Genomic DNA, 24801 nt, shown 5'->3' on the forward strand with positions numbered 1-24801 from the left:
AAGGCTGGTTTAACTCCCAGCTCTCTACATCTGCAAGTGTAGCCACACCCATAGTTACACACACACACACACACACACACAGCAACACTGGTTTCAATAGAACTCCTCCCATGAGTAATGTTACTCATCTGCACATATTTAAAGGATCAAAACCATAAAAAGTATATACACATTTTTTAACTTTAATCTCTTACTATTGGTGTACAACCCACTGCATACTAAGCTTCAGTCTAGGCTACCATCTCTTCTTCATCCCAAGAAGTTTGGAAATAGTTTCAAGAGTTAGGACTAAAAGGTTAACTACTTTTATGTCAGTCCTGTTACATCCTCCATTCTACTCCCAGAAGTAGCCCCACTGAATTTACTCTGACTGCTGGCCACCTACCTGAGCCAGGTACAGCATGATTTGGCCCCAAGTTAACAAATATAAGTATCACAGTGAGTTGTATTTTAACAGTGCTTTAAGAGAGAGGACTTTCAAGTGTCAAGAGAAAACAGTTTCACTTAGAAAAATAAATTTATTTTTCTGGATATTCAGTCAATGTTTAAATATTCTGGAATACAAGTGGGTAGACTCATGTACATTAACTCTTTCAGAAAGTTGACCCAGCAGCTCTGCTCTGCCAGTTAGAGTTGCAACATAAAAGAATTTCAATTCAATCCTCAACTAATTAAAAAAAATTACAAGTGTAGAAAAGTGACATTATGCACCAAAATAAACTTGATATCAGCATTTATATCCTAACAGACCCAGAATAATACATTCCCCTGAGAAGATGGACATTGCAGATTAGAGCTATAAATGTCATCTCTGAAATTAAAATCTAATTGTTGAACTTTAAAATAGTTTTAACAAACTAAAACAAGCACACAAAACATTACTGTAAGAAGTGTACTTTAAACACAAGGCCTTTTAGCTGGTTGGTGAATATTTCAACTTAAATTCAAAGTTTTCTGAAGAGAGGATTCAGAAGTATGTATCCCAGAATACACATGGAACCACTGCAAAAGTCTTAACATTGGCATATTGGTCAATTCCCTTTTAACTGGTTTTTAAAGAATTCCTGATATGCATTCCCTGAGATCCTTTTGCATCTACATGTTTGTTCTGTCTAGCTTTTTCTCCACCCCTTGCCCAACAGTAATTTAAGATTATGAAAAAGGATTGAGTTATGGCCACACAAGATCAGGGGGTTCTGGTTTTTAAGTCTTTGGATTGAATAGTAGCAGAGATCAAAAAACCCTGAAAGGCTAATATTGAAATGTTACACAAGAAGAGCTGGACCTACCGGAGCAGCTCTCTTGACCCCAAATATGCATTTTGAGGCTTGGACCTCTTCCAATAATAGAGTATGTGGTATGGAAATTTGTAGGGAAAAAGTAGTCAGGTGAGACTCAATTGAACGAACATCTCATATATACCCCAAGTGGAGTTTCTGATGCTCATACCAAGGCGAGGAGTAAGGTGCAACACACTAGTAAATCATCACTACATACTTAATATTTTATCTGCATGACAGCCTTATCGGTGTGAAGCGGTCATACCATACACAAGATAGCATTTTAATTTTTGTGTTGATTCAAAGCCTTCTCTCTCAAATATTCTTCCAAGCACTGAATTGCAAAGGGGTCAACATCAGTATCAAACTTGTTGGCAAATAAGTGGTGTTTCTGTAACATCCAGTTCAAGTCTCCCACGCCAAACACACACACAGAGCGCACATGAATTCCATTGCACGGAGGATAGGGGGCACCTTTTGACACATCCCCTTCAAAATAATGCCACTTCACAAACCTGGCAAGAGCATTCATGTCAGAAACGTCATACTTGTCACTGGAAGAAACTGCCCCTGGGACTTCAGGGATTCTTTGAATAGTAGCCCACAAGTATTCATCAGGGCTATAAGTGTCTTTAGCCCATTCAATAAATTCAAGGATTTTGCTGTTTTCTAGCACATACTCTACAAATCTCCTACTAGCAACAAAATAGGCACTGCCAGAGAAAACAGGTGTACTAAGAGGTGGAGGTTGTTTGTCTATTCCCATGTTCTTTAGCTTACCATCAACAATTTCATAGTGTTTTTTCCATCGTATTTCTTTGCTGGAAGGCATTTTCTCAGTTTCTAAGCTGTTTTCACCCTTTAGGGCTTTCAATTTCTCCACCATTTCCTGGTTGGTCTTAATAGGAAAGTCCATACCACAAAGATTTATCAAATATTTCCAGTTTGTACTTCTCCTGTAGAGATCTTTCATGCAGTTGAGGTCTGCCTGTACCCTGCTCCACGAAGCATACACTACACTCTCCAATTGGCTGGCAATAAAGACATTATTGAAACAGGACACAATTCCCTTAACTGCTGCCAGAAAAGATTCTGGAGACTTTTTGTCAACATGAATGCAGTAATAATTCTGAGGAGCATAGATTGATCTTAGAAGTCTATCAAGCATGTCTATTTTGTGATATACCACTATTGAATAGGCAATTGGAAATCCAGCTTCTTCTTTACTGAGAGGTTCCATAATATATTTCCGCATCTTGGTAAAAGAGGCACAATCTGTTGTCATATTAATATAATCACTTGCTGTTAGCTTAGGGCGTTTCTTAAATGTCACAGTTAACATCTCAAGCTTTACTTTTTGAATTTCCTCTATATCACCCTGCAGGATCTTAGAGCAGTTAATATTAGTGGTAGGATCTTCACCAGTCAGCTCTAGATGTCTGTGATTCAAGAAGTCCGGCTTTTGGTTACTTTTTAGAACCGAAAAGGCCACTAAAGTCAAAAGTAGCACAAGGAGGTGCCTGCAGCGTAAAATATGACAAAAACGAAATTTTCTTCTCAGCATTTCAGACAACATCAGATACCTTCACTTGGCTAAACAAAGCTTCTTTGTACTCATGATCTCAAACCCACTTCAACAGCTTCAGAGTCATCTGTTCTCATTTCTCAAAAGTGTGTGTATATGCACTGGACATTGGAGGAAAAGTCCTAAAACAAAAATAAAATATAAGTCATTTCTAATAAGTACAGTTATTCTGCAATTCAATTCTACATTTTACCAGTGGCTTTTAAAAGTCTTTGCTTTAATGGTGAATGGTTTAGTTAAAAGTTTCCTGAAATTTAGAAAATGTAATGAATAGGGTGGTCAAAGTTTAGACCTTTGAAAGTTTAGATATAGTCTGAGTTTTCATGGAACTGTTTTCCCATTTTATGACCAGCTCTAGTATTGAAGCTATAAATTCAAATGTTAATTTCCCCCTCATACTATCTTTTCTATTGCATTATTGGATGAAGTGTGTTAATTCTGGTATGGCTGGTCTAAGATAGATTACTTCGATCCGCTGAATCCCTTTTAAAAATGTTGGCATTTTAAAATGCAATAGGAAGAAAATTGTTTTGTCCCCTAGACAGAACTGGTTTACCCATATTGGTTCGCTAAATTATTTCATCTAATTGGGGTTTTGTGCAATACAGAGAATGTGAAGTGTTAGTAGCTTAAGTACTTATAGTAAATATTCCAACCTGAATTTAACAGGGACATTTTACACACACTCCATCAAAGATTTGTTGGCATTTCAATTTACAACTCATTTACTGGGGAAACTATTCACACTCCATCCTCTCATTTGAAATGCAGCCCACATGCACATTCAACATTTTATTCTTGTGATACAGACCCTTAAACATACTGAAGAATGAGTAGTGATGTGACCCTAGCACTTCTTTCAGGAAAGATCTGAAAAAGAGAAGGGGAAAAAAATAATGTAGTGTTACATAGTCATCTAGCTTTCAGAGAGTTCCTGAAGACAGCTCTCTAGTTGACATGGTATTGCTATTTTTGTGGTCTATTTTTAAACAGGTATTTAAATTGCACTTTTGAAGCTGTCTTTCATATCACTCTATGCATAAGACAGCTTATTCAGTTGTTAGAGAGCTGGCTACTAGATAAGCATGGACTACAGTGTTGAGAGAAGTATAGTGTTGTCAGAAATATAGGATAGCCCTAGTTTCTCTCTCGATACAACTACATGGATTTCATATGAAATATCCAATACGCTAAGAACGAAATAAATGAAAATCTGAGTTTGTTATAAATTCAAAGCACTATGGTGTGTGTATATCTATATCTATATCTATCTGTGTATTCACCTGTAATGTACAGTACATATTTTATGTCCATTAGCCCTTAAATATCTTAACCCCTACCCATGTGAACATTCTCCATTATGTATTTTTATAGAAAATTTGACTGAAGAGTCCTGTATATAGATGGACAGAATCTGGAGACATCTGCAGATGTATGACTGCCCAGAAGAGTTTGCCAAGAATCTCTGGAATCTGGATCAACTAAACAGGTAATAGTTTAAGAGTGGCACTTTATTTGTATTCACAAATATGCTTGCAAAAAATTAAAAGCTACATTTGGTCAAAAACTTTGTTTTTCCTTTTCTTTCTTCTCTCTACCTCCCCTTCCAGGCTTACATGTAAACAATATTGAGACAGCATGAAAGGGAAAAATAATGCAAACTCAATAAATCAGATAGTGGAGGCCTATAAACAATTATGTTGCATCTAATGTACTAAATAGCCACTTCTACTTTTAAATACATAATTTAATTAACTCTAAAGAACATTGAGGTTTTAGCTTCAAGTACTTTATTTCAGGGGTTCTCAAACTTCATTGCTCTTCATTCAGGTGGGGCGGGTGGGCAAAGCCTAAGGGTCAGGGGACTGTAGCCTGACCCCCGCCACCCAGGGCTGACGACCTTGGGCTTTGGCCCTGGACAGTGGGACATGGGCTTCAGCTTTGGCCCTGGGCGGTGGGGCTTGGACTTTGGCCCCAGGCCGCAGCAAGTCTAACACCAGCCCTGGTGACCCCATTAAAATGGGGTCGTGATCCACTTTGGGGTCCCAACCCAGTTTGAGAACCACTGCTTTATTTAATAGCAAGCAAAATGCTCAATGTATATGGAGGGATGGTGATGGGAGTCCATAATTTTCAGTGAGAACACGTGCCAATATTTCAATCTGGAAACTAAAGCATTAAAACTTTTTACTAACTAAGAGAGCACTCTGGAAGACAACCAAATTCATACATAGTCATGTTTACACTTGCAAAATCAGTAGAAATGTAAGTATTATTAATAGAGCTGGTAAAAAAAATTCTGCAAAAAAATATTGGAACACAATTTTTGTTCCATGAAAAATTTAACAAAGTTTTTCTATAAAGCAAAGAGTGCCAAGAGTTTTGTTGGTATCTGTCTTTCTTCCCCTCCGTCATCCCAATTCTTGGTGGAAGGGAAGTGCAGGAGGAAGAAAAGGGAAAACAAAAGCTTTTCATCCAAATTTTTAAAATTCCAATAAAAATGTCAATTTTATTGCTAAGCTGTTTTTTGAAAAACAATTACTGCCAGTTCCAAATTACCTTCTAACAATTTGTTTTTGAATTTTAAACAGAGACAAATGATCAAGGCTTGAGATTTCCATAACCCAAATACTTCATTAAGCCTGTTTTTCTGTAACCTGCTCAGTACGAATTTTTAATAAGTCTGCTAAAATTTTAACTTCTAATTTATGATTCTCAAACTGTGGCTTCTAAGCTTACTTGATGATGCCTGTCAGTCTTCATTTGGGGATGCTTATTAGTTGCAGCCCAGATCATGATTCTCAGAAGCAGTCTTGACCCCCGCGCTCCTCCCCCCCCCCCCAAATGATGTATTCTGGGTAGTTTCTTCAATGTATAGTCAAAAATGTTTAAATTACAGCACGTGACAACAAAACTAGAGAGTTAGCAAATCTACAGGACAGCAGACTCACACTGCAAAGTGACATTGAGAGATTAAAGTAGTGGTAGCTCCAGGCAGCAAGAGAAGTTTCATTCTGCATCAAGGGAGAGGAAATAGACAGCAGTCAGGTAGAGTGCTGGAGCAGAGGGAATAACCAAGTAAAGTTTGCTCTGATTAGGCCACTTGTATGTAGCCAAAAGACAAAATGTTTGAGGGACCAATGCTACTCTCCATGCAGACTACTAGGATTCCATCATCCTCCAAACTAAATGAATTGCACAACAATTCATTAGTCCCACTGCATTTGCAGTTGAGTGTTTATATAAAATTTTATAGGAAATAAGTGCTCTGGGTCAGATTTTCCTTCGTGGTAGTAGAACGATATGGAATTGGACTAGAAATAGCTCACTCCAACTACATATACACACTTATACTGTGTCCTCTGAAGTTAAACAGCAGTAGTTTCATACTCTTATTTAAATAACTCATCTGACACACATCCGTGCCTCCTCGGATGTGCAACCATCTATATAACAGTTAAAATAGTTTTCTGCCAACTCAAATTAGCTATGAACTCTCTATTCTGCAGTAGGGAAATTAAACAAGATGGTGACTCTTTGGTTCAGTTTCCACCTAGTGTCTACAGTAGCTGTTCATAAAGCAAAGGGCTGGCTTTATAAACAGGCAAAAATAAAGTCTACAGCTCTTCATTACACTGGTGGTGTGACACAGCTGTTACACTCATCCACAAGGGTCTCCACACTTGTACATAGTTGTGTAGAGCAGGATTACAAAGGAGATTTCCCATCTTCCTAAAGAGGGTGGGAGGAGGGAAGGTAAAGGGAAGCAGTAGTTTTAACCCACAAACCTGCTATCAATCACTCCCATAACATTAAAGCCCTTTACATCAGTTTCTTAGGGCAGGTCTACACTTCAAATGCTGCAGCAGTGCAGCCCAGTGCAGCTACACTGATGTAGTGCTTCAGTGAAGATGCTACTCTGCTGACAGGAGAGCTTCTCCCATCCGCATATTAATCCACCTCCATGGGAGGCAGTAGCTCAGGGAAGATTGCCCATTGACATAGTGCTGTTACACCTACCTAGCCCCTAGTGTAACTGCTTCACTCAGGGGCGTGGATTTTTTACACGCCTGAGCGACTTAGTTATATGGATATAAATTTACAGTGTAGAGGTGGCATCTTTCCTTCCTCTTTTATTCAAGGTACTTTTCTACAGAAAGTTTCCCAGGATCCATTACTGCTTATCACAAGTTTCTGCACAAGGGCTCTATATGGTTCCCTTCATAGAATGAAGGCAATCAGAGAAATAAGACTGCCTTCTCCACTCAGTGAAGCCCAAAGGTCTCAAATCTCTATTACTTTGCACTTGTGCAGTCATTCACATGAGTATAAAGAGGTGTGAAACTCTACCATTCTAATTAGCATATAGAGGGTCAAGTTTCTCTATAGGGTTTGTAGCAATGTAGCTTATTGTTTCTGATCAGCTCTTCCCAAATACTCTCAGAGTGCTGTATAGGCAGGGCCAGCTCCAGGGTTTTTGCCGCCCCAAGCAGCCCCACCAAAAAAAGCCGCAATCGCGATCTGCGGCAATTCGGCGGGAGTCCTTCACTCCAAGCGGGAGTGAGGGACCTGTGACGGGTTGGATCACAGAAACCCCCTTGGAAGCTGCCACCTGATGTGCCAAGACTACCCCTGCTTCTGTTTTCCCTGCCAGCTCAGGACTCCAGCACCCCGTCTTGCTGAATTAGACACTCCAGTCCACTTCAACACAGACCCAGGGTCTGAATCACTTGTCCCAAAACTGCAAGTTTACCCAAAAACAGCTCACAGGAGTGTGCTTGTCCTTAGCACTCAGATGCCCAACTCCCAATGGGGTCTAAACCCAGATAAATCCGTTTTACCCTGCATAAAGCTTATGCAGGGCAAACTCATAAATTGTTCGCCCTCTATAACACTGATAGAGAGATATGCACAGTTGTTTGCTCCCCCAGGTATTAATACATACTCTGAGTAAATTACTAAATAAAAAGTGATTTTATTAAATACAGACAGTAGGATTTAAGTGGTTCAAAGTAGTAACAGACAGAACAAAGAAAGTCACAAGCAAAATAAAATAAAATGCGCAAATCTATGCCTAATCAAACTAAATACAGATAAGTTCCTCACCAGTTCCAGAATGCTCCCTTTTACAGGCTAATCTCCCTTTAGCCTGGGTCCAGCAATCTCTCCCAACCCCTGTAGTTACTGTCTTTTGTTTCAGTTTCCTTCAAGCATCCTGGGGGGGTGGAGAGGCTCCTTCTTTAGCCAGCTGAAGACAAAATGGAGGGGTCTCCCCCAGGGTTAAATAGACTCTCTCTTGTGGGAGGAGACCCCCCTCCTCCCTCCTATGCAAAGTGCAGCTCCAAGATGGAGTTCTGGAGTCACCTGGGCAAGTCACATGTCCCTGCATGACTCAGTCTTTACAGGCTGAAGCCATTGTCCACATGGAATCTTGCAAGTCTCCAGGAAGACTTCTTATGTGGATTGGAGCATTCCAAGATGCATTGTTCCCCAGGTGTTTCCTGATCAGGTACTTAACCTGGCGAATTCCTTCCTAAAGAAGCTGACCAAATGCCTCCCAAAGCTTACTTAGAAACCAAGCCAGCATACAGACCATATTCTTAACCTCAAGTAGAAAATGATATATATATGTACAAATACGATGAATAGATATAGTAGACCATAACCTTTACAGAGATGTGTTACCTGGCACAGGCAGCACCAAACATATTCCAGTTATGTCATACATACATTTATAAGCACCCCCTCCCCATAAAGCCTTATGGGGTACACTGTCACAGGACCCTCCGCCGAATTGCCGCCGAATAGCTGGACGTGCTGCTCCACTCCAGAGTGGCCGCCCCAAGCACCTGCTTGCTAAGCTGGTGCCTGGAGCCAGCCCTGTGTATAGGTTTTGGTATAGTCTAGTCTCTGGTCCAACTAACAGCAATATAGATAAAATGTAACGTAAGGGCTTGTCTACACTGGCACTTTACAGTGCTGCAACTTTCTTGCTCAGGGGTGTGACACCCCCCTGAGCGCAGCAAGTTTCAGTGTTGTAAAGCACCAATGTAGACAGTGCACCAGCGCTGGGATCCAGGCTCTCAGCGCTGGTAGCTACACCCCCTTGTGGAGGTGTATTTTTTAATACTGCAGCAGCAGCGCTTTAACATTGCCAGCATAGACTAGCCTAAGGTAAATATCAGAAGGTTATGAAGAGTAAATTCTGAGAGGGAAACATGTTCTATTACTTCACAGGCATGGGTGGTTTACAAATGTGCTAAGCATCCAAAGGAAGCAGATTACTAAAAGAAAAACTAACAGCCACTCTTGATTCTGGGAGAAATATTTTGATGCAACACTTGCAATGAAATTCAGGAACAGAAAGAGGACATTGTAGATTGAAAGTGGAAAGTTAATGTTGCCGGGGCATTACATTTCCGCTCCCCGCCCCCACTCATGCCCCCCAAAAATACAACTTGTTGAAAGCAGGGGCGGGGGTGGGGGTGGGGAAGAAGAACTACTCTATCAAATAATCTGAGAGAACTCTGGAAGCAGCCAGGGGAATAGAAATTTGGCCTTTCATTTGGCAAAGGGTTTTGCTAGGACACTAAGGACCAATCTAGTACCAGCTGGTTGAAGCGTGACCAAGGAAGTTCCCATACTTAGGCGAGAACAAATCCTAGTCAGAATCTCTGCCACACTAACTAGGGAAGAGGGATCAAGACATTTGTTGAGGAACAGGACACATTTCAGGGCAAAGACAGAGAACATGTACTATACTGCAGGATTAGGGCAAGGGCAACTACATAGTAGGAATATAAGGCTATGGCTAAACTACAGAGATTTGACAACAAAAATTATGCTGCTTTAATTAAAGTGCTGTTGCATGTCCACACTGTGGTCCTGGTGTAGGCAGAGCACATCCACACTAGCAGCTCTTGCATCAACACAGAGAGCAGTGCACTGTGGGTAGTTATCCCACTGTGCAACTGGCGGCAGGGTGCTTTGGGAAGGGTTTGCAATGCCTCATGGGGCAGGTACAGTGTCACATGATGCGACTGAGAAACCTGCACTGTTTCACTGGCATCCTACTAGATTCATTTGAAGTGTATGTGGGGAGGATGGACAGAAACAGAGCATGTGTTGGGGGAAGAGCGTGTCCGCATTCTACTTCTTTAAGTTCAGACAGAGCAGTCTCTCCACCCCCTTTCCTCCCCCCCTCCCACCACCCACCTGCCCATTCTGCCTGCCAGCCTGCAAGTCCACATTAATGGTTCCTTCAGAGTTTTCCCACAGCCTCCTCAGCTGCCAGGAGCAGCATCCTCAGCAGTTTGTGAGCTCTCCATGCTGAGAATGTCAAAGCTTCTCAGAGCTTTGAAAGGGGAGGGGTGCATGCCTACAGGGCTGCCAAGCCACGTTCAAAATAATGAACAGAATGGTCGCGGCAGGCATTGTGGGATACTGGGGCAGGCCAGTTATGTCAACATAACGGCAGCATCTACACTGATGCTTTGTTTCTTTAACTTCGCCGCAAAAAGCTCTATGCCTCATTGAGGGGGTTTTATTTTGTTGGCAAAACAGCAGCGTTTTGCGGCCAAAAGTAGCCTTGTAGTGTGTACACCTCCACTGTTTTGTCGGCAAAAGCTGCCTTTTGCCAACAAAACCGTAACGTAGACGAGACCTAAGCAACTTTGAACAACATAAAATTTCAGCAGTGACTATGTTTGAGTAAGAGATAAAATTAGAAACTTCATTTAGATTAGGTTGACCTACCTCTAACTGTTTTACAATTGTACAGTTTTACCTGCCAACCCAAAAAAACCTCTTTAACTAAGGTTGCTGTCAGTTAGCACACATTAACACCTTAGGTCAAAAGAAATTACTCTTCTTTGGGGAGTAGAGAGAATGGAAAAAGCAGGTGACATTTTCGGAAGGATTCATTATCAGGGCTTGTCCACACTGTATCAGGGCTCATCCACACAAAGTGGTACTGCTTTAACTATACCAGTGTTCAAGTGGTACAATCTTCCTAGCGTGAATGCTGTTATAACCCTCTAGCGTGGATGCAGTTTTGCAAGTATAAAGGTGCTTTATACCAGTTATAGCTTATTCTTGTATGGGAAGAGGAATAAACTATATCAATATAAATCATCTTTATGACAGGATGCTTTTCCCCTTCTTAATAAGAATCACAACTTAACCAAAAATTAGTTTCTGAACCAGTATATTTAGATATGGCCTCTGCCTCTTCAAGAGAAGATAGATATTTTAACAACTCAGTATTAAGTTGAACAAAATTAGCAAAAAGCAGCAAGTTATTTGACCAAATGTTTTGAGAGGTCACTGAAAGAACACAATAAAGGGAAGCAATTTTTCCCTCTCCAAAGTCACATAATAAGCGTTTTGGTTTTTGTAGCAACTCCACAACTTTCATAGGTTTCAAGGAGCCTTGCAGCCTTGGCCTTTGTCTCATGCTTGTAGTTTGGCAACAAGAAAGGTAGTGGTTTTTGTTTCTCTTTTTTTAAAAGCCATGGGCCAGTATATTGGCGGGCAGGATCAACAATTTAGTATTTAAAGTTGTCCTCAAAAACTTATGCAATGCATCTACTTCTTTCATATAGCTTAAGAATAGCAATGTTCAGGGCTTAATTTGTGCTGGGGTTTGGCAGTTCATAGCCCCAGCAATCTGGCCTCCCGGCCAGCAGGCACTACTTTCTGGCTGCCCAGCTCTGAAGGCAGCACCACCACCAGCAGTGCAGAAGGAAGGATGGCAATACACCATACCATGCCACCCTTACTTTTGTCCAACCTGAAGTGTTCTGTGAAAACATCACAGGTTAGATTAAATTCTGATGGAACCTATTCTGTTTTGCAGGTGGCCTGCTGGGGACCAGGGCTGCTAGGGACTGCAGCTTCGGGGCAGCCCTGCAGCTCAGGAACCTCAGGCTCCTTGCTGCAGAGCTGGGAGCCTGCAAGTCCTGGGGGCTCTTAGAGCCTCTGAGCTCCCTGCCACAGAGCCAGAAGCCTGGAAAATTTGGGGATGGCTTTCCACATCTACAGCTCCAGGGCAGCCCTACCATGCAGGCTGGCCAAGAGATCAAGGTTTCTAGACTCCTCAGCCAGCTTGCTCCTTTGACTGGCCAACTCCTGCAGCCCGGTGAACCATCTGACCCAGGAGTCCAGGGGTCCCAGGCCTGGGGCAGAGCACATGGCAACATAGAAGACCTGGCAACTGTGGAGTTAAATTAACAATTCTTTTTAATTTTATGGCACCCACCACTGACCAGCAGTTGTGAAACTGTCAAGAATTATGTCAATTTCACTCAGCAGCTGCCCAGTCTGGCAGCATTTTTTGTTTTGGCAACATATAGGTGCCTGTGTTTCAGGATAGTTCTCCCAAATGACCACCCCCATCTTGAGAGAGTGTTGCTTTTAAAACCTACCAGAGTTCTTTCACTCTCTTGCATTCCTGGGATTTTTTCCTATCCTGGCATGGTCTCTTAGCCCTCAAGTGCTTACTGAGAAGTGGTTTATCTTGAGCTTTTCTTTCCCTTCCTGCTGGATTTCCCCCCTCAGACTATTAAGGTAAACCAATATATTCATACAACAAAAATAAGCAGGTGAACATAAATTACAGAGCAGCTCCAAATCTAAATCCACCTCTTTTCCCAATAATTTCTTAGACTTTATGTACAAGCTTGGTTATTGCAATTCCTCCCCCAACAAAAAAAGGGAGTGGCTTGGATTAAAATTAATGTTTAAAATTAAATAGACACAAGTTAAGAGGGAAGGAACTGTACATCAGGGGTCAGGCTTGGGTTATGAGGGATTACAGGTATCGGTTGCAAGGGTGAAGAGATATATACAGATCACATAACCGGCATTGACCCAGATTGGGGTGCAAGAGTTGTTTTTTTTAAAAGTTTCAGCGGATAAGTGGGCTCGGGTACGCCACTCATGGAATTTATAAGGAGTCCAAGTCAGTATCGGTGCAGCGAATGAGTACATGGGGGGGTGCGTCCCTTGGTTCATCAGGGAAGGAAGTGGGCTATTTCCCTGGTCGGTGGTCTCGATTATTCAGGCCTTGGCTACACTTGAGAGTTACAGCGCAATAAAGCTGCCCCCAGCGCTGTAACTCACTCCCCGTCCACACTGGCAAGGCATGTACAGCGCTGTATCTCCGCGGCTACAGCGCTGCTTGTACTCCACCTCCCCGAGAGGAATAAAGAGTATTGCACTGCCGCTGCTGTGCTGCGGCGTCAGTGTGGCCGCCCAATGCGCTCTGACTGGCCTCCAGAAGTATTTGACAGTGTCCCACAATGCCTGTTCTAGCCACTCTGCTCATCAGTTCAAACTCTACTGCCCTGGCCTCAACTGACCAACCGTCAGACCTGCCCTTTATATTCCCTGGGAATTTTAAAAATCCCCTTCCTGTTTGCTAAATCAGGTGTGGAGTGCTATCAGCAAATCTTTCCAGGTGACCATGCCTCCACGCGCCAAACGAGCCCCAGCATGGAGCAATAGCGAGTTGCTGGATCTCATCAGCGTTTGGGGGGGAGGAAGCAGTCCAGTCCCCGCTGCGCTCCAGCTGTAGGAATTACGATACCTTCGGGCAGATATCAAGGGCTATGATGGAAAGGGGCCATGACCGGGACGTACTGCAGTGCAGGATTAAAGTGAAGGAGCTGCGGAATGCCTACCACAAAGCCCGCGAGGCAAACCGCCGCTCCGGTGCTGCCCCCACTACCTGCTGTTTTTACAAAGAGCTGGACGCGATACTTGGGGGTGACCCCACCTCCACTCTGAGCAACACCATGGACACTTCAGAGCGGGGGAAGGAGGAGGAGGAGGAGGAGGAGGAAAGTGGGAGTGAGGGTGCTGGGGCGGGGGAGAGACACCCCGGAATCCCTGGAGGCATGCAGCCAGGAGCTCTTCTCAAGCCAGGAGAAAGGTAGCCAGTCGCAGCAGCCGGTACTTGGTGGAGGACAAACAGAAGAGCAGGTTCCCGGTAAGCGGCTTTTATTTTCGGGAAAGGAGGATTAGGGCTGCATTCATGCCTAGATGCGGAATAGCGCATTGATGTGATCTATCACATCGCGGTAATCGGCCTCAGTAATCTCTTCGAAAGTCTCATCCAGAACGTGGGCAATGTGCTTGCGCAGGTTTATTGGGAGAGCCACCGTAGTCCTTGTCCCAGTCAGGCTAACGTGTCCGCGCCACTGTGCCGCGAGGACCATTGCTGCACACAGGCAAGCTGCATATGGGCCAGGGCGGAAGCCGCATCGCAGTAGAAGACCCTCCCTTGCTTCCCAGGTCACCCTCAGCAGCGAGATATCTTCCAGGATAAACTCCTGTGGAAAATGTTGGGACAGTGTTCAGTGTAGGTGCCCCCTTCAGATCTTGGCTCTCCCCAAGGCACATAAACCCAGATGACAGTACAGCCCTGAAACAATCAGTCCCCCTTACTCACCATTTTGGGGCTCCCGTGGGTTATGTGCTCTCTCTTTGGGACGGGAAAATTATGCTATTGCGTAGACCGTGTGTGCCCTCCTTAAGTGCGGGGGAATCATTACTTTGTCTGGTATAAACAATGCTGCCTCCGTTAAGTGTTGCATTTTGCCTTTACAGATGCAACCTTGAGATCTCAGCTGTCCGTGTTATCACCGGCTGACAGACTGCAAAAAACTCCGGAAGAGACCACGAAAAAGCAAAGAAGACATGCTGCACGAAGTGATGCATCAATCTCTTACAGAGAATAAAAAAAGCGCAGGAGTGGAGGGAGAGCAAAAGCAGGATCTGCAAGGAAAATGCAGCGCACCGGAAGCAAAGCACGGAGCAGCTGATAAGCATCATGGAGCACCAAGCGGACTCTATCCAGGCGCTCGTAGCCATGCAGGCGGAGCACTACCGCGCCCACCCCCCCTGCAGCCCTTGTCCCAAAACTCTTTCCCTTGTGCCCCCATGTCACTTCCAACCCACTTTCCCCAACATTCGGGTTCTTATCGCCACCAGCTGCCTCCAACACCTGTATCTTCACCAACCAGCCCTGAGAACTACAACCCTTACCCTCTGCACTCAACCCCCATCACCACGCAGTATACCCATCCTGAAGTGCAGCACTCATTGAACAGCGCTCCAGACAGCACATAGGCAAATCTGTGATTGTACCGTTCCAGATTGCAATAGCCACCCGCTTCTCCACCGGCAGGGCAGTTCTCAATCTCGTGTCCTTGCGCCACAGGGTGGGGGCGAACTCCTCACACAGTCCCATGAAAGTGGCTTTTCTCATCTGAAAGTTCTGCAGCTACTGCTCATTATCCCAGACTTGCATGACGACCTGATCCCACCACTCAGTGCTTGTTTCCCTGAGCCCAAAAGCGGCGTTCCACGGTGCTGAGCATGTCCGTGAAGGCCACAAGCAATTTCGTGTCATATGCGTTACATGACTCGCTATCATCATCGGACTGGACTCCTCAGTGTCACTTTGGATCTTAAGGAATAGCTCGACTGCCAAACGAGACGTGCTGGCGAGACTCGTCAGTATACTCCTCAGCAGTTCAGGCTCCATTACCCGCAGACTGAAACTGAACACAGATCGCGCTGCACAGAAACTGTTGGAAGATGGCGCCAAATGTGGACGGAAACAGGGATTGCTGGGATGCGAAACAATGCATCACGGGGCGTTGGGACAGGACCCAGAATGCCCCGCACCCTTCCCACAACCCACGGCGCCAGAATGGGAAGAGGTGCTCTGTGGGATAGCTGCCCATAATGCACTGCTCCCAATGCCGCTGCAAGTGCTGCAAATGTGGCCACAACAGTGCGCTGGTAGCTGTCCGTGTGGACAGACTGCAGCGCTTTCCCTACTCAGCTGTACGAAGACAGGTTTAACTCACAGCGCTGTACAGCTGCAAGTGTAGCCATACCCTCAATGTGGTATTGACGGTGTCCTGTGATGTGTTCCGTATAAATGTCTCTGGACCACCTGATAGCGGACACCATGAGCTGTCTCATGAGCCGGGCGTAGCGTCGACCGACTCCGCACGCTCGCAGAACCGGCTCATTGTGGGGGTCCCACGAGCCCACACATACAATACAAGGACGATGAAGTTTGTGCATAATACCAGTTTGTGGCAGTTAATCCTAAATAGATTTTGCAAATTAGATATACATTGATAATTGCTTTAAAGAAGACCAAAACAGCATAAAAGCAAAAAGACAGGAAGAGTCTGACTCTCTAGAAAGCATTTCCTTTTAACAGAGTGGAAATGCAAGATAATGTTTGAAGTCTTCAATGATAGTTTAAAACTGAAAAGGATGTGATAGAGAGGTTCCCCCCTCCTCCCCTTTTGGAGAACTATTTAAAGTTCTTAACCCATTTCAATCAATCAAGTGTTGGTAAGAAACTGAAAAATTCAGTAGTTACAGAAGTAATCTATTGAATTTTGGAGCTCTCTTGGGGGCTGGCCCAAGACTTTGGAATGAATATTCACAGGAAATAAGAACCATCACTACCTTTCTACCTTCCACAATAAGTGCAAGACACATTTATTTGACCTTGTCTTCACTAAGATATAGCAACATGTGTTTTTAAATATGTTTATATTGTGCACACGCGCACACAAATTCCAAAATCAAAAACACACATGATATAAAATATAGGTTTCTATTATGCACACACTTCCACTGGGGAAAGGAGGAGAGAAGAGAAAGGTGTGATAGTTCTTAGCCCTGTTGCTCAATGCACTGCTGGAAGGCGCTCAGATACTATGGTGATGAACACAGTGTAAGAATCTATACAAAACACTCAGTAAATGCCTTTAAGGTAATGGGGCTAAACTGAAGCGGTTACTGGGTCGGGGCTGCACCACGCAGCTCCTGGAAGCAGCTGCATGGCCCCGCTCTGGTGCTCTAGCAGGGTCGGGGGCCGCTCCATGCATAGGAGCTGGAGAAGGGACATGCCACTGCTTCCCAGAGCCACTTGAGGTAAGTGTCGCTCAGCACCTGCACCCCTGAGCCTCTCTGCACACCCCAGCCACCGGCCCCAGCCCTGATCCCCCTCCTGCCCTCCGAACCTCTCAGTCCCAGCCAAGAGCACCTTCCTACACCCCAAAATCCTCATTCCCAGCCCCCCCAGAGCCCTCACTCCATTCCACACCCCAACCCCAATTTTGTGAGCATTCATGGCCTGCCATACAATTTCTATTCCCTGATGTGGCCCTCAGGCCAAAAAGTTTGCCCAGCCCTGGTTAGAGCCTTTCATAATGCCTCCCACTTCAAGTCTCTCTCCAGCTAGTAATCACTTTTCAGAAGATTGTCGCCTCCAGCATAAGACATGAGAATGTCAGCCGTAATTAAAAACTTAAATACAGGTTTGCAATTTATTCATGGTGACTGTGATTTCTGGGCTTGGGCTGGAGCCTAAGGTATGGGACCCTCCCCCCACTCTAGCCTAGGCTCTAAGACCCTGGGAGGAAAGGGGGGGGGGGAGGCAGAGCAAGCCCGGAAGTCACACAGCAATGAAACAGCCCGGAGCCCAAGTCAGCTGGTACGGGCCAACCGTGAGTGTCTATCTAGTTGCACAATAAACAAAAAAGTGATTTGCTATTACACTGTGGAGGCTGATACCAAGAAGGAAATGAGCTAAAAACAGGACTATGAGTGTGATGTGGAAGTTGGCAATGGGAAAAGAGGAAGAACGGGGTGCGGGGGTGGGAAGGAGCATGATTTTATTTTTAATTTTTTTTTAAAGATGTTTTTAGCAATCGTCTCACATATAAAAACTTGTCTACTGAGAACAATAGGTCAAATCCACTATTGCTTAGTCTACTTACACTACACCAGTTGTAGTATAACCATGGAAAACTCATTTTTTTTTGTTTTGTTTAAAGCCTAAGTATAAGTCCACATTTAAGCATCTTAAGTGGACTCATTTGACAAAGTGCTAAACACCCAGCATCGTCCACTGACATCAGCATTTTTCTCCCTTTCTCTCCCGTCCCTTTCTGGGACCTTCCTTATTTAATTGGTTTTCCTTTAGAGTGCGCAGATGCTGCAGTATTTCATGAGAGGCCACCCCGTGACCCTTTTTGCTTACACTCCATTTCCAAAATGATCCTTCTGCAGAGCTCTGACATTGTTAGGTTGTCAGTGGCAGCTGTTGAATGTCTAATACTTTTGGGGAGGAGGGGGAGAAATCAGGCCATCTATTTCAATGCCTGAATATGGACATAAGAGCTTTGCTTTAGGCACCCATTTAAAAAAGTTTTGGCTGTATTAGGACATACCCCAACTAGCACGTACAGCCATGTTATTTGAAGACAACATATAACTGATTCTTAAAGATGATTTCAGAACATAGTGAATTTTTGTAGACAAGTCCCAAATTATATTTACCGCCTACCTACTAAAATCCTCACAGACATTATGCAGCTAGATTATCCAGAGCATCTTCCTATTTTCATTAGGAATATTTAGCACTCGCCACCCCACCCACCGTTTCCCAACTGGCTCAGGTTCTGACACTCACCTCATTGAGTAGTAACTTGCTCACTGAGTAGCCCTACTGAAGTCAATCTTGGTACTCAAGATAGATATTCAATAGAACTACTCAGAAAAGAAGATGGTAGTTTCCTGTAGTGCAGGTGGGGCCAGGGGACCACCTTCTTTTACTCACTTAGGGCAAGTCTACACTATTACACCATCATTACAATACTGGAGGCAAAAAGCATTCCACCCATTTCCCACAAAGCTCTTCAATTTTGTCATAGTTATCTCTGAAATAGTTCAGATGCCCCCAGTCAAGTAATTCCAGATTACTACTGAGGACTTCAAAATCCAGTCAAAGACTGAAATAAAATCTTTACTCAACACATGCACCTTAATGTAGCTTTTCCAAGTTTTACAAATTTGGTTACAATCATCATTTGGTAGCATTTCATGATTAAAAAGAGGGTTACCCAAATAGATCTTTAGCATACACCAACGCTACTAATTTATGGTCTCAATTGCAGAAGCTCATCTGCAGTTTGGCCCCACTTAACAGCAAATTATTACATATAAGGCACTGTTGTAATGAGGTGGCATATTACTTCATTATCTTCATAAGCTATTACAGTACTTGTAGTAGATGAAATATCCGGTAATTAAAAAGAAAATGACTAATTCACAAAGACAGACAGTGATACATTGATCTGGCTTTAACTTTTTTTTTTTTTTTTTTTTTAATTTGGCAAATTCGTATCAGAAGCATATCCAGGTACCTACATCTAGTAGACTTACAAGGGTGGTCTAATTAAAACAATAATGGTATCTCTTATGTAAGAAGTGAATTTAGGGTCTAGAGAAAGTCAACTGAGTATGGATTATTTTTATTTACTACAGAAACCAATACCTGAAGCCTGTTACAGATTACCCTCAAACCACCATTTCTGCTTGTTTGCTTAGAAATGTAGAACATGTTTGAAGGGAAGAATTACCAGTTCTTCCAAGAAGACTAGAAGAACATGATTTAAGCACAGTGGCATGTGTCAAGTTTCAGTTGATAGAAAAAGCGATTTATCTGCTCAAGAGCTTCACACCTACTCAGAGCAGGACTTTAGGATGCTATGATAAAAATGCCATTGGCCAGTCTACAATAGCACTCCCAGTGTGACTAGTACTGATAGAGCTGCATGAGCGTTAGTTTTACAAAAAAAAACCTGTTTGCCTTCCCTTCAGAAAGATGGAACCAGACCACAGTAAACACCTTTCACCATGGAATACAGACAGGTGGCCAGAACCAAAGAGCCCTAAAATTAAATGTTACCATTAATATCCTCAACATATTCTCCAGTTTACAAAGAATATAGCTTGCTGAATAGTTTCTTTCCCACAGTTTGAGAAGACTCCTTTTACAGTTCCAGTCACCTTTACACGATGCTGTATTTTGTTTTCAATTTTTTAAGAACTCTTCAGTTGCCAATAGTCATTCGGCACACTGCCTATGCATACAGGCTAATGCTCCATGTAAAAGCTCTAGTGTTTGGAACTGGCATGAATTGCACCCTTAATTTCATTTATACCAGTTCAAAGTCTTAAGTCATATCCACACACTTCACTCAAAATAGATTCCTAGTAGGGTGTCAAGCGATTAAAAAAATTAATCACACGATTAATTGCACTGTTAAACAATAACAGAATACCATTTATTTAAATATTTTTGGATGTATTCTACATTTTCAAATATATTGATTTCAATTACAACACAATACAAAGTGTACAGTGCTCACTTTATATTTATTTTTGATTACAAGCATTTGCACTGTAACAACAAAAGGTAGTATTTCTCAATTCACCTCATACAAATACTGTAGTGCAATCTCCTTATCATGAAAGTTGAACTTACGTATGTAGAATTATGTACAAAAAAGTAACTGCATTCAAACAATAAAAAAAACTTCAGAGCCTACAAGTCCACTCAGTCCTACTTCAGCCATTTGCTCAGACAAACAAGTTTGTTTACATTTGCAGGAGAGAATGCTGCCCACTTCTTGTTTACAATGTCATCTGTAAGTGAGAGCAGGTGTTTGCATGGCACTGTTGTAGCCAGCATTGCAAGATATTTACATGCCAGATGCGCTAAAGATTCATATGTCTCTTCATGCTTCAACCAACATTCCAGGGGACATGCATCCATGCTGATGATGGATTCTGCTTAGTAACAATCCAAAGCAGTGTGGACTGACGCATGTTCATTTTCATTATCTGAGTCAGATGCCACCAGAAGGTTGGTTTTCTTTTTTGGTGGTTCTGGTTCTGTAGTTTCCGCATCGGATTGTTGCTCTTTTAAGACTTCTGAAAGCATGCTCCACACCTTGTCCCTCTCAGATTTTGGAAGGCACTTCAGATTCTTAACTCTTAGGTCCAGTGCTTTAGCTATCTTTAGAAATCTCACATTGGTACCTTCTTTTAAAAAGAATAGAAGGTCAGATGTAGATGCATCAGCTCCAGTGGGGCATAGTTGGTACTTAACACCTGAAAGAATACATAGATCGACTAAAATGTAACTTTCAGTCTAACTTCCAGCAGCGCTCCTCCTTCTGCACCTATCAGATATGTCACAAAATCTTTTCCTAGAGGGCGTCTTCACAATCTTGGAAAGTGGGGCTATGGAGGGGACCACTACTTAATAGACATCTCATTTACTCTCCTCTGCTTGAGGTCTCTGTTAATGACTGGTCACCAAGTATTGCAAATATTTTTGTAGTAAAAGTTTTGAAGTTATCCTAATATAATAAGCATAAGTGAGGTAAAAAAAAATAAGTGTTTAAGTAGTGAGATTTAGTACCATGCCACTTAGTGTACCATAACTACTTCAGCCTCAGGATTAGATCCTTTGTCCCACTATAAAAACCCAAAGCAAGTAAGTTTAACATTCAATAAAATACTTCACTAGTAGTTTTAAAATAAAGACTCAAAAGACCAATATAATTTCACCAAGACCAGTTTTAGGTTACAGTTACAGGGCCTAATTGCTAATTTTATCATGATAGCACTAAGGGGTTGTCAAGTGTTGGATCCAGACACTGGGGATTACCAGATACATGGAGACTCCTGAGGTAGTGTAAAACTAGTATAAAGGCTCTACATCTCTCCCCCATGAAGTCCCAAAGGTAGGGTACATGGGTGGAGCCCTGCTGGACTCAAACTGTTCTCAGCTGCTGGAATAGTCCTTTGGGACCTAGGCAGCTTAATACAACAGCAAGCAGCCTAAGGATTGCTCTAGCTTGAACAAGGGTCCAAACTCCAAATATAGGGGGGTACAATGTGACAAATCACTTAACGGTGCCAGCCTTTTCCCTGAATTCTGCTGGAACTGAATCTGGGCCATAAATTTTAAGATGGCAAAAATGTTCTAAAAACTTTAGTTAGCTTTTGGCTCTCTTTCCTGCCAACTCACATCTTGCTTTGAGTATCAAGTTGAAGTTAGCAAGTGGCCTTACCTCATCCTGTAAACCAGTCTATGGGCTTGGCTACACTTGCAGACGTAGAGTGCTAGGAGTTAAACCAGCCTTCAGAGACTGCAGCAGGGAAAACACTGCTGTGTGTTTACACTGTCAGCTGCAAGCACACTGGCGTGGCCACATTAGCAGCTCTTGCAATGCCATAAAGAGCAATGAATTGTGGTAGCTATCCTAATGTGGAAGAGGCTGCAACGTGCTTTTCAAATGGGGGGCGGGGGTGGAGTGTGACAGGGAGTGTGTTGTGTGTATGTGCAGGGAGAGACAGTGTTTTGGGGAGCTGAGAGTGTGTCAACATGCTGTCTTGTAAGTTCAGACAGCAGCACACCCCCTTCCCTCGCCTCACATACACACTCACAATAGCAGCATTCCACACTAATGGTTTGCTTTGTCCCAGTGGAGATAAGCATGTGGGCTCTTTGAAAGGGGATATCTGCATGCCTGCAGCCGATTTCAAAACAATGAGACGAGTGGCCACTTGACTTCAGGGGATTATGGGACGTTTCTGGAGGCCAATCACAGTGCAGTAATGCAACACCTCATCCACATTGATGCCCGGGGCGTTTCAGCCAGGGCACAGCAAGCTTTATGCTTCTCGTGGAGGTGGATTACCAGGAGCGCTCCAGCTGTAGAGACCAGGCGCTCTCTGTGTGTCTTACCAGTGTGGACACCTCAGGAGTTAGGGCGCCCGGGGCTGCTTTAATGCACTCTAACTTGCAAGTGTAGCCAAGCCCTAAGATGGTTATTTCCTTTACTAATTTCACCTGATTTATATGTCTGGGGACAGAAAGAACTGTTCGTTAATATTCTCTGGGACTACCACTTTCTCTCAATCCATGGCAATGTCCCACTTCCTTCCAAGGTTTGTACTTTCACAAGGTTAACAACTCTGAATATCCCCTTTAGTAATACTTGCTTCATTTACACCCCCCCCCCCCTTTAGAGAATACCAACTTATTACACTTCTCCGTCTATACACTGTTGCTGGCTGCCAATACCTAATAAAGGATGCCAGTAGTTGATCTGCGCAGACAAGTCTCACACCACAGTATTTACCCTATAACAGTCCAAGCAAAAGGCACCACACTTCCATGATGTTCCAAGATTCCCAGTGCTTTGTTGCCAGTGGTTACAAGAATAAATAAGTGATTAAATCAAACTGAGCTAAAACATATGGAAATTCTTCCTTAGAAAAGATTAATTAAACAGAGCATTCTGTTCTACATGTCACTTTTAAACCATTTCATGAGGCTATTAAGAATTATGGGGTACTGGCACAGTGAGCGGTTAATACCTTTAAAGAACCAAAACAGTGTGTTCTCAGACCAGCAGAAAAATATAAAGGTATAGTAATGAAACTGCTGGCTCATTGCTGGGAACTGTATTAAAGGTCAGTACATCCTGAGGTCAGAACAGACCTGGCTCAGGACACAGCCAGACCCCACAGGAGAGCAGGCTGGAGACAGCACTCAGGAAGATGGCTCCTGAGGAAAGGCCAAACAATGGATAGCCTGAGAGCTGGGACCTGGGAGATTCTGAGCTTGGCAGAGACTTGCCTGTTGCTGGAAGAAGGCCAGCAGCTGAAGTACACAGGATTGCAACATGCAGGCAAGAAACTGATGTGAAGGTGTTCCAGTCAGACTCGGGTTTTATTACCCCTGGACTGGACTGGCTTAGAGTTTTTATGTCATTTATTGTAATCACAGAAGAAGTTGTACCTACGGTATTTGCACAATTTATTTATTTCACTGGAAACTGAGTTTTTACAGGAACCCACCAAGGACTAGAACCCATTGAACACAGCATTTGGAGCCCCAAGAGCTCACCTCTGAACTTGTTACACAATAGCATGCTAACCTGCACCGAGGGGACTGGTGTACCACAGCACATACAGTGGAAATCCTGCATTGCTGCTGGTTGCAGCATACTATGTAGAACATTTATTCTTTAGACGGGGGGGAGGGGAAACTAATTGGTGAACCACAGCAGCAATCAGGTTTCAGAGTAGCAGCCATGTTAGTCTGTATCCGCAAAAAGAACAGGAGTACTTGTGGCACCTTAGAGACTAACAAATTTATTAGAGCAGAAGCTTTCGTGGGCTACAGCTCATTTCTTCAGATGCATATAGCTATATACAGCAGCAATGTTATCTGATGGGATGTGTGCTGCCACGGAGAGGAGATATGTTAATACAGCTCAGCATTTTCCATTACTCAACACAGATGTAAATGGCCATGAATTAGGTATGACTTTAGAGAGATAAGCAGTTCATTACATGTGAATGTATTCAGTTACAGAGGTTTCAATCTCTTTTAGGGAAGTACAAATATTAGTCATAACTAGAATTATATCAGTTACTATTAGGTTACAGATTTAGGCCCCAGTCCTTTAATGAGATGTGAGGGCAGACCACTTGGAAGTCACTAGTCTCCACATAGGCACAGAGGTGTGTCCCCTGGCATCCCATTGCAGGACTAAGGGCCTTAGATTTTCCTCAAAACTTACAAGTTCAATTCAAATAGAAACTTTTTTTTGAAGCTTTAGCATCTAATGAGTTTTCTGTCTCATAATTTAAAGAAAACCCACCACACTTGAAACTATTATGGAGACGTATATCTAAACAAAAAGACGTGTTTTCACAGGCTAATTTTTAAAATAAAACTCAAATAGAAGCATTTAGCATTAGTCATCATAGCTGTTTCTTAATTCTTTGGAATTCCTCTGCAGGGGACGAGGGAGAAGAGGTCCCCCTCTTCTTTGTGTTTTGTCAAATCTGGTGTGAAACTGTTCTTAAAAAAAACATGTGCTGGGTCATCATCTGAGACTGCTATAACATGAAATATATGGCAGAATGCAGGTAAAATAGAGCTGAAGACCCACAGTTCTCCCCCGAGGAGTTCAGTCACAAATTTAATTAACACATTATTTGTTAACGAGCATCATCAGCATGGAA

At 43.1% G+C, this 24801-nt stretch overlaps 1 protein-coding gene across 1 annotated transcript in view; it reads right to left on the bottom strand.

The window, feature by feature from the left end:
• Window positions 1–376: 376 nt before the first annotated feature.
• GCNT1 (glucosaminyl (N-acetyl) transferase 1) overlaps window positions 377–24801 on the bottom strand; it is a 35692-nt gene continuing 11267 nt past the window's right edge. The window contains exons 2-3 of the mRNA XM_024216073.3: window positions 3677–3735; window positions 377–2987 (exon numbers count right to left, since the gene is read on the bottom strand). Coding sequence (XP_024071841.2) covers window positions 1564–2856 — 1293 coding nt within the window. The 5' untranslated portion in view covers window positions 2857–2987; window positions 3677–3735 and the 3' untranslated portion in view covers window positions 377–1563. The remainder of the gene's footprint in view (window positions 2988–3676; window positions 3736–24801) is intronic.

Source organism: Terrapene carolina, unplaced genomic scaffold (assembly GCF_002925995.2).
Source record: "Terrapene carolina triunguis isolate 2854851 unplaced genomic scaffold, T_m_triunguis-2.0 Scaffold113, whole genome shotgun sequence".
NCBI classification, from domain to species: Eukaryota; Metazoa; Chordata; order Testudines; family Emydidae; genus Terrapene; species Terrapene triunguis.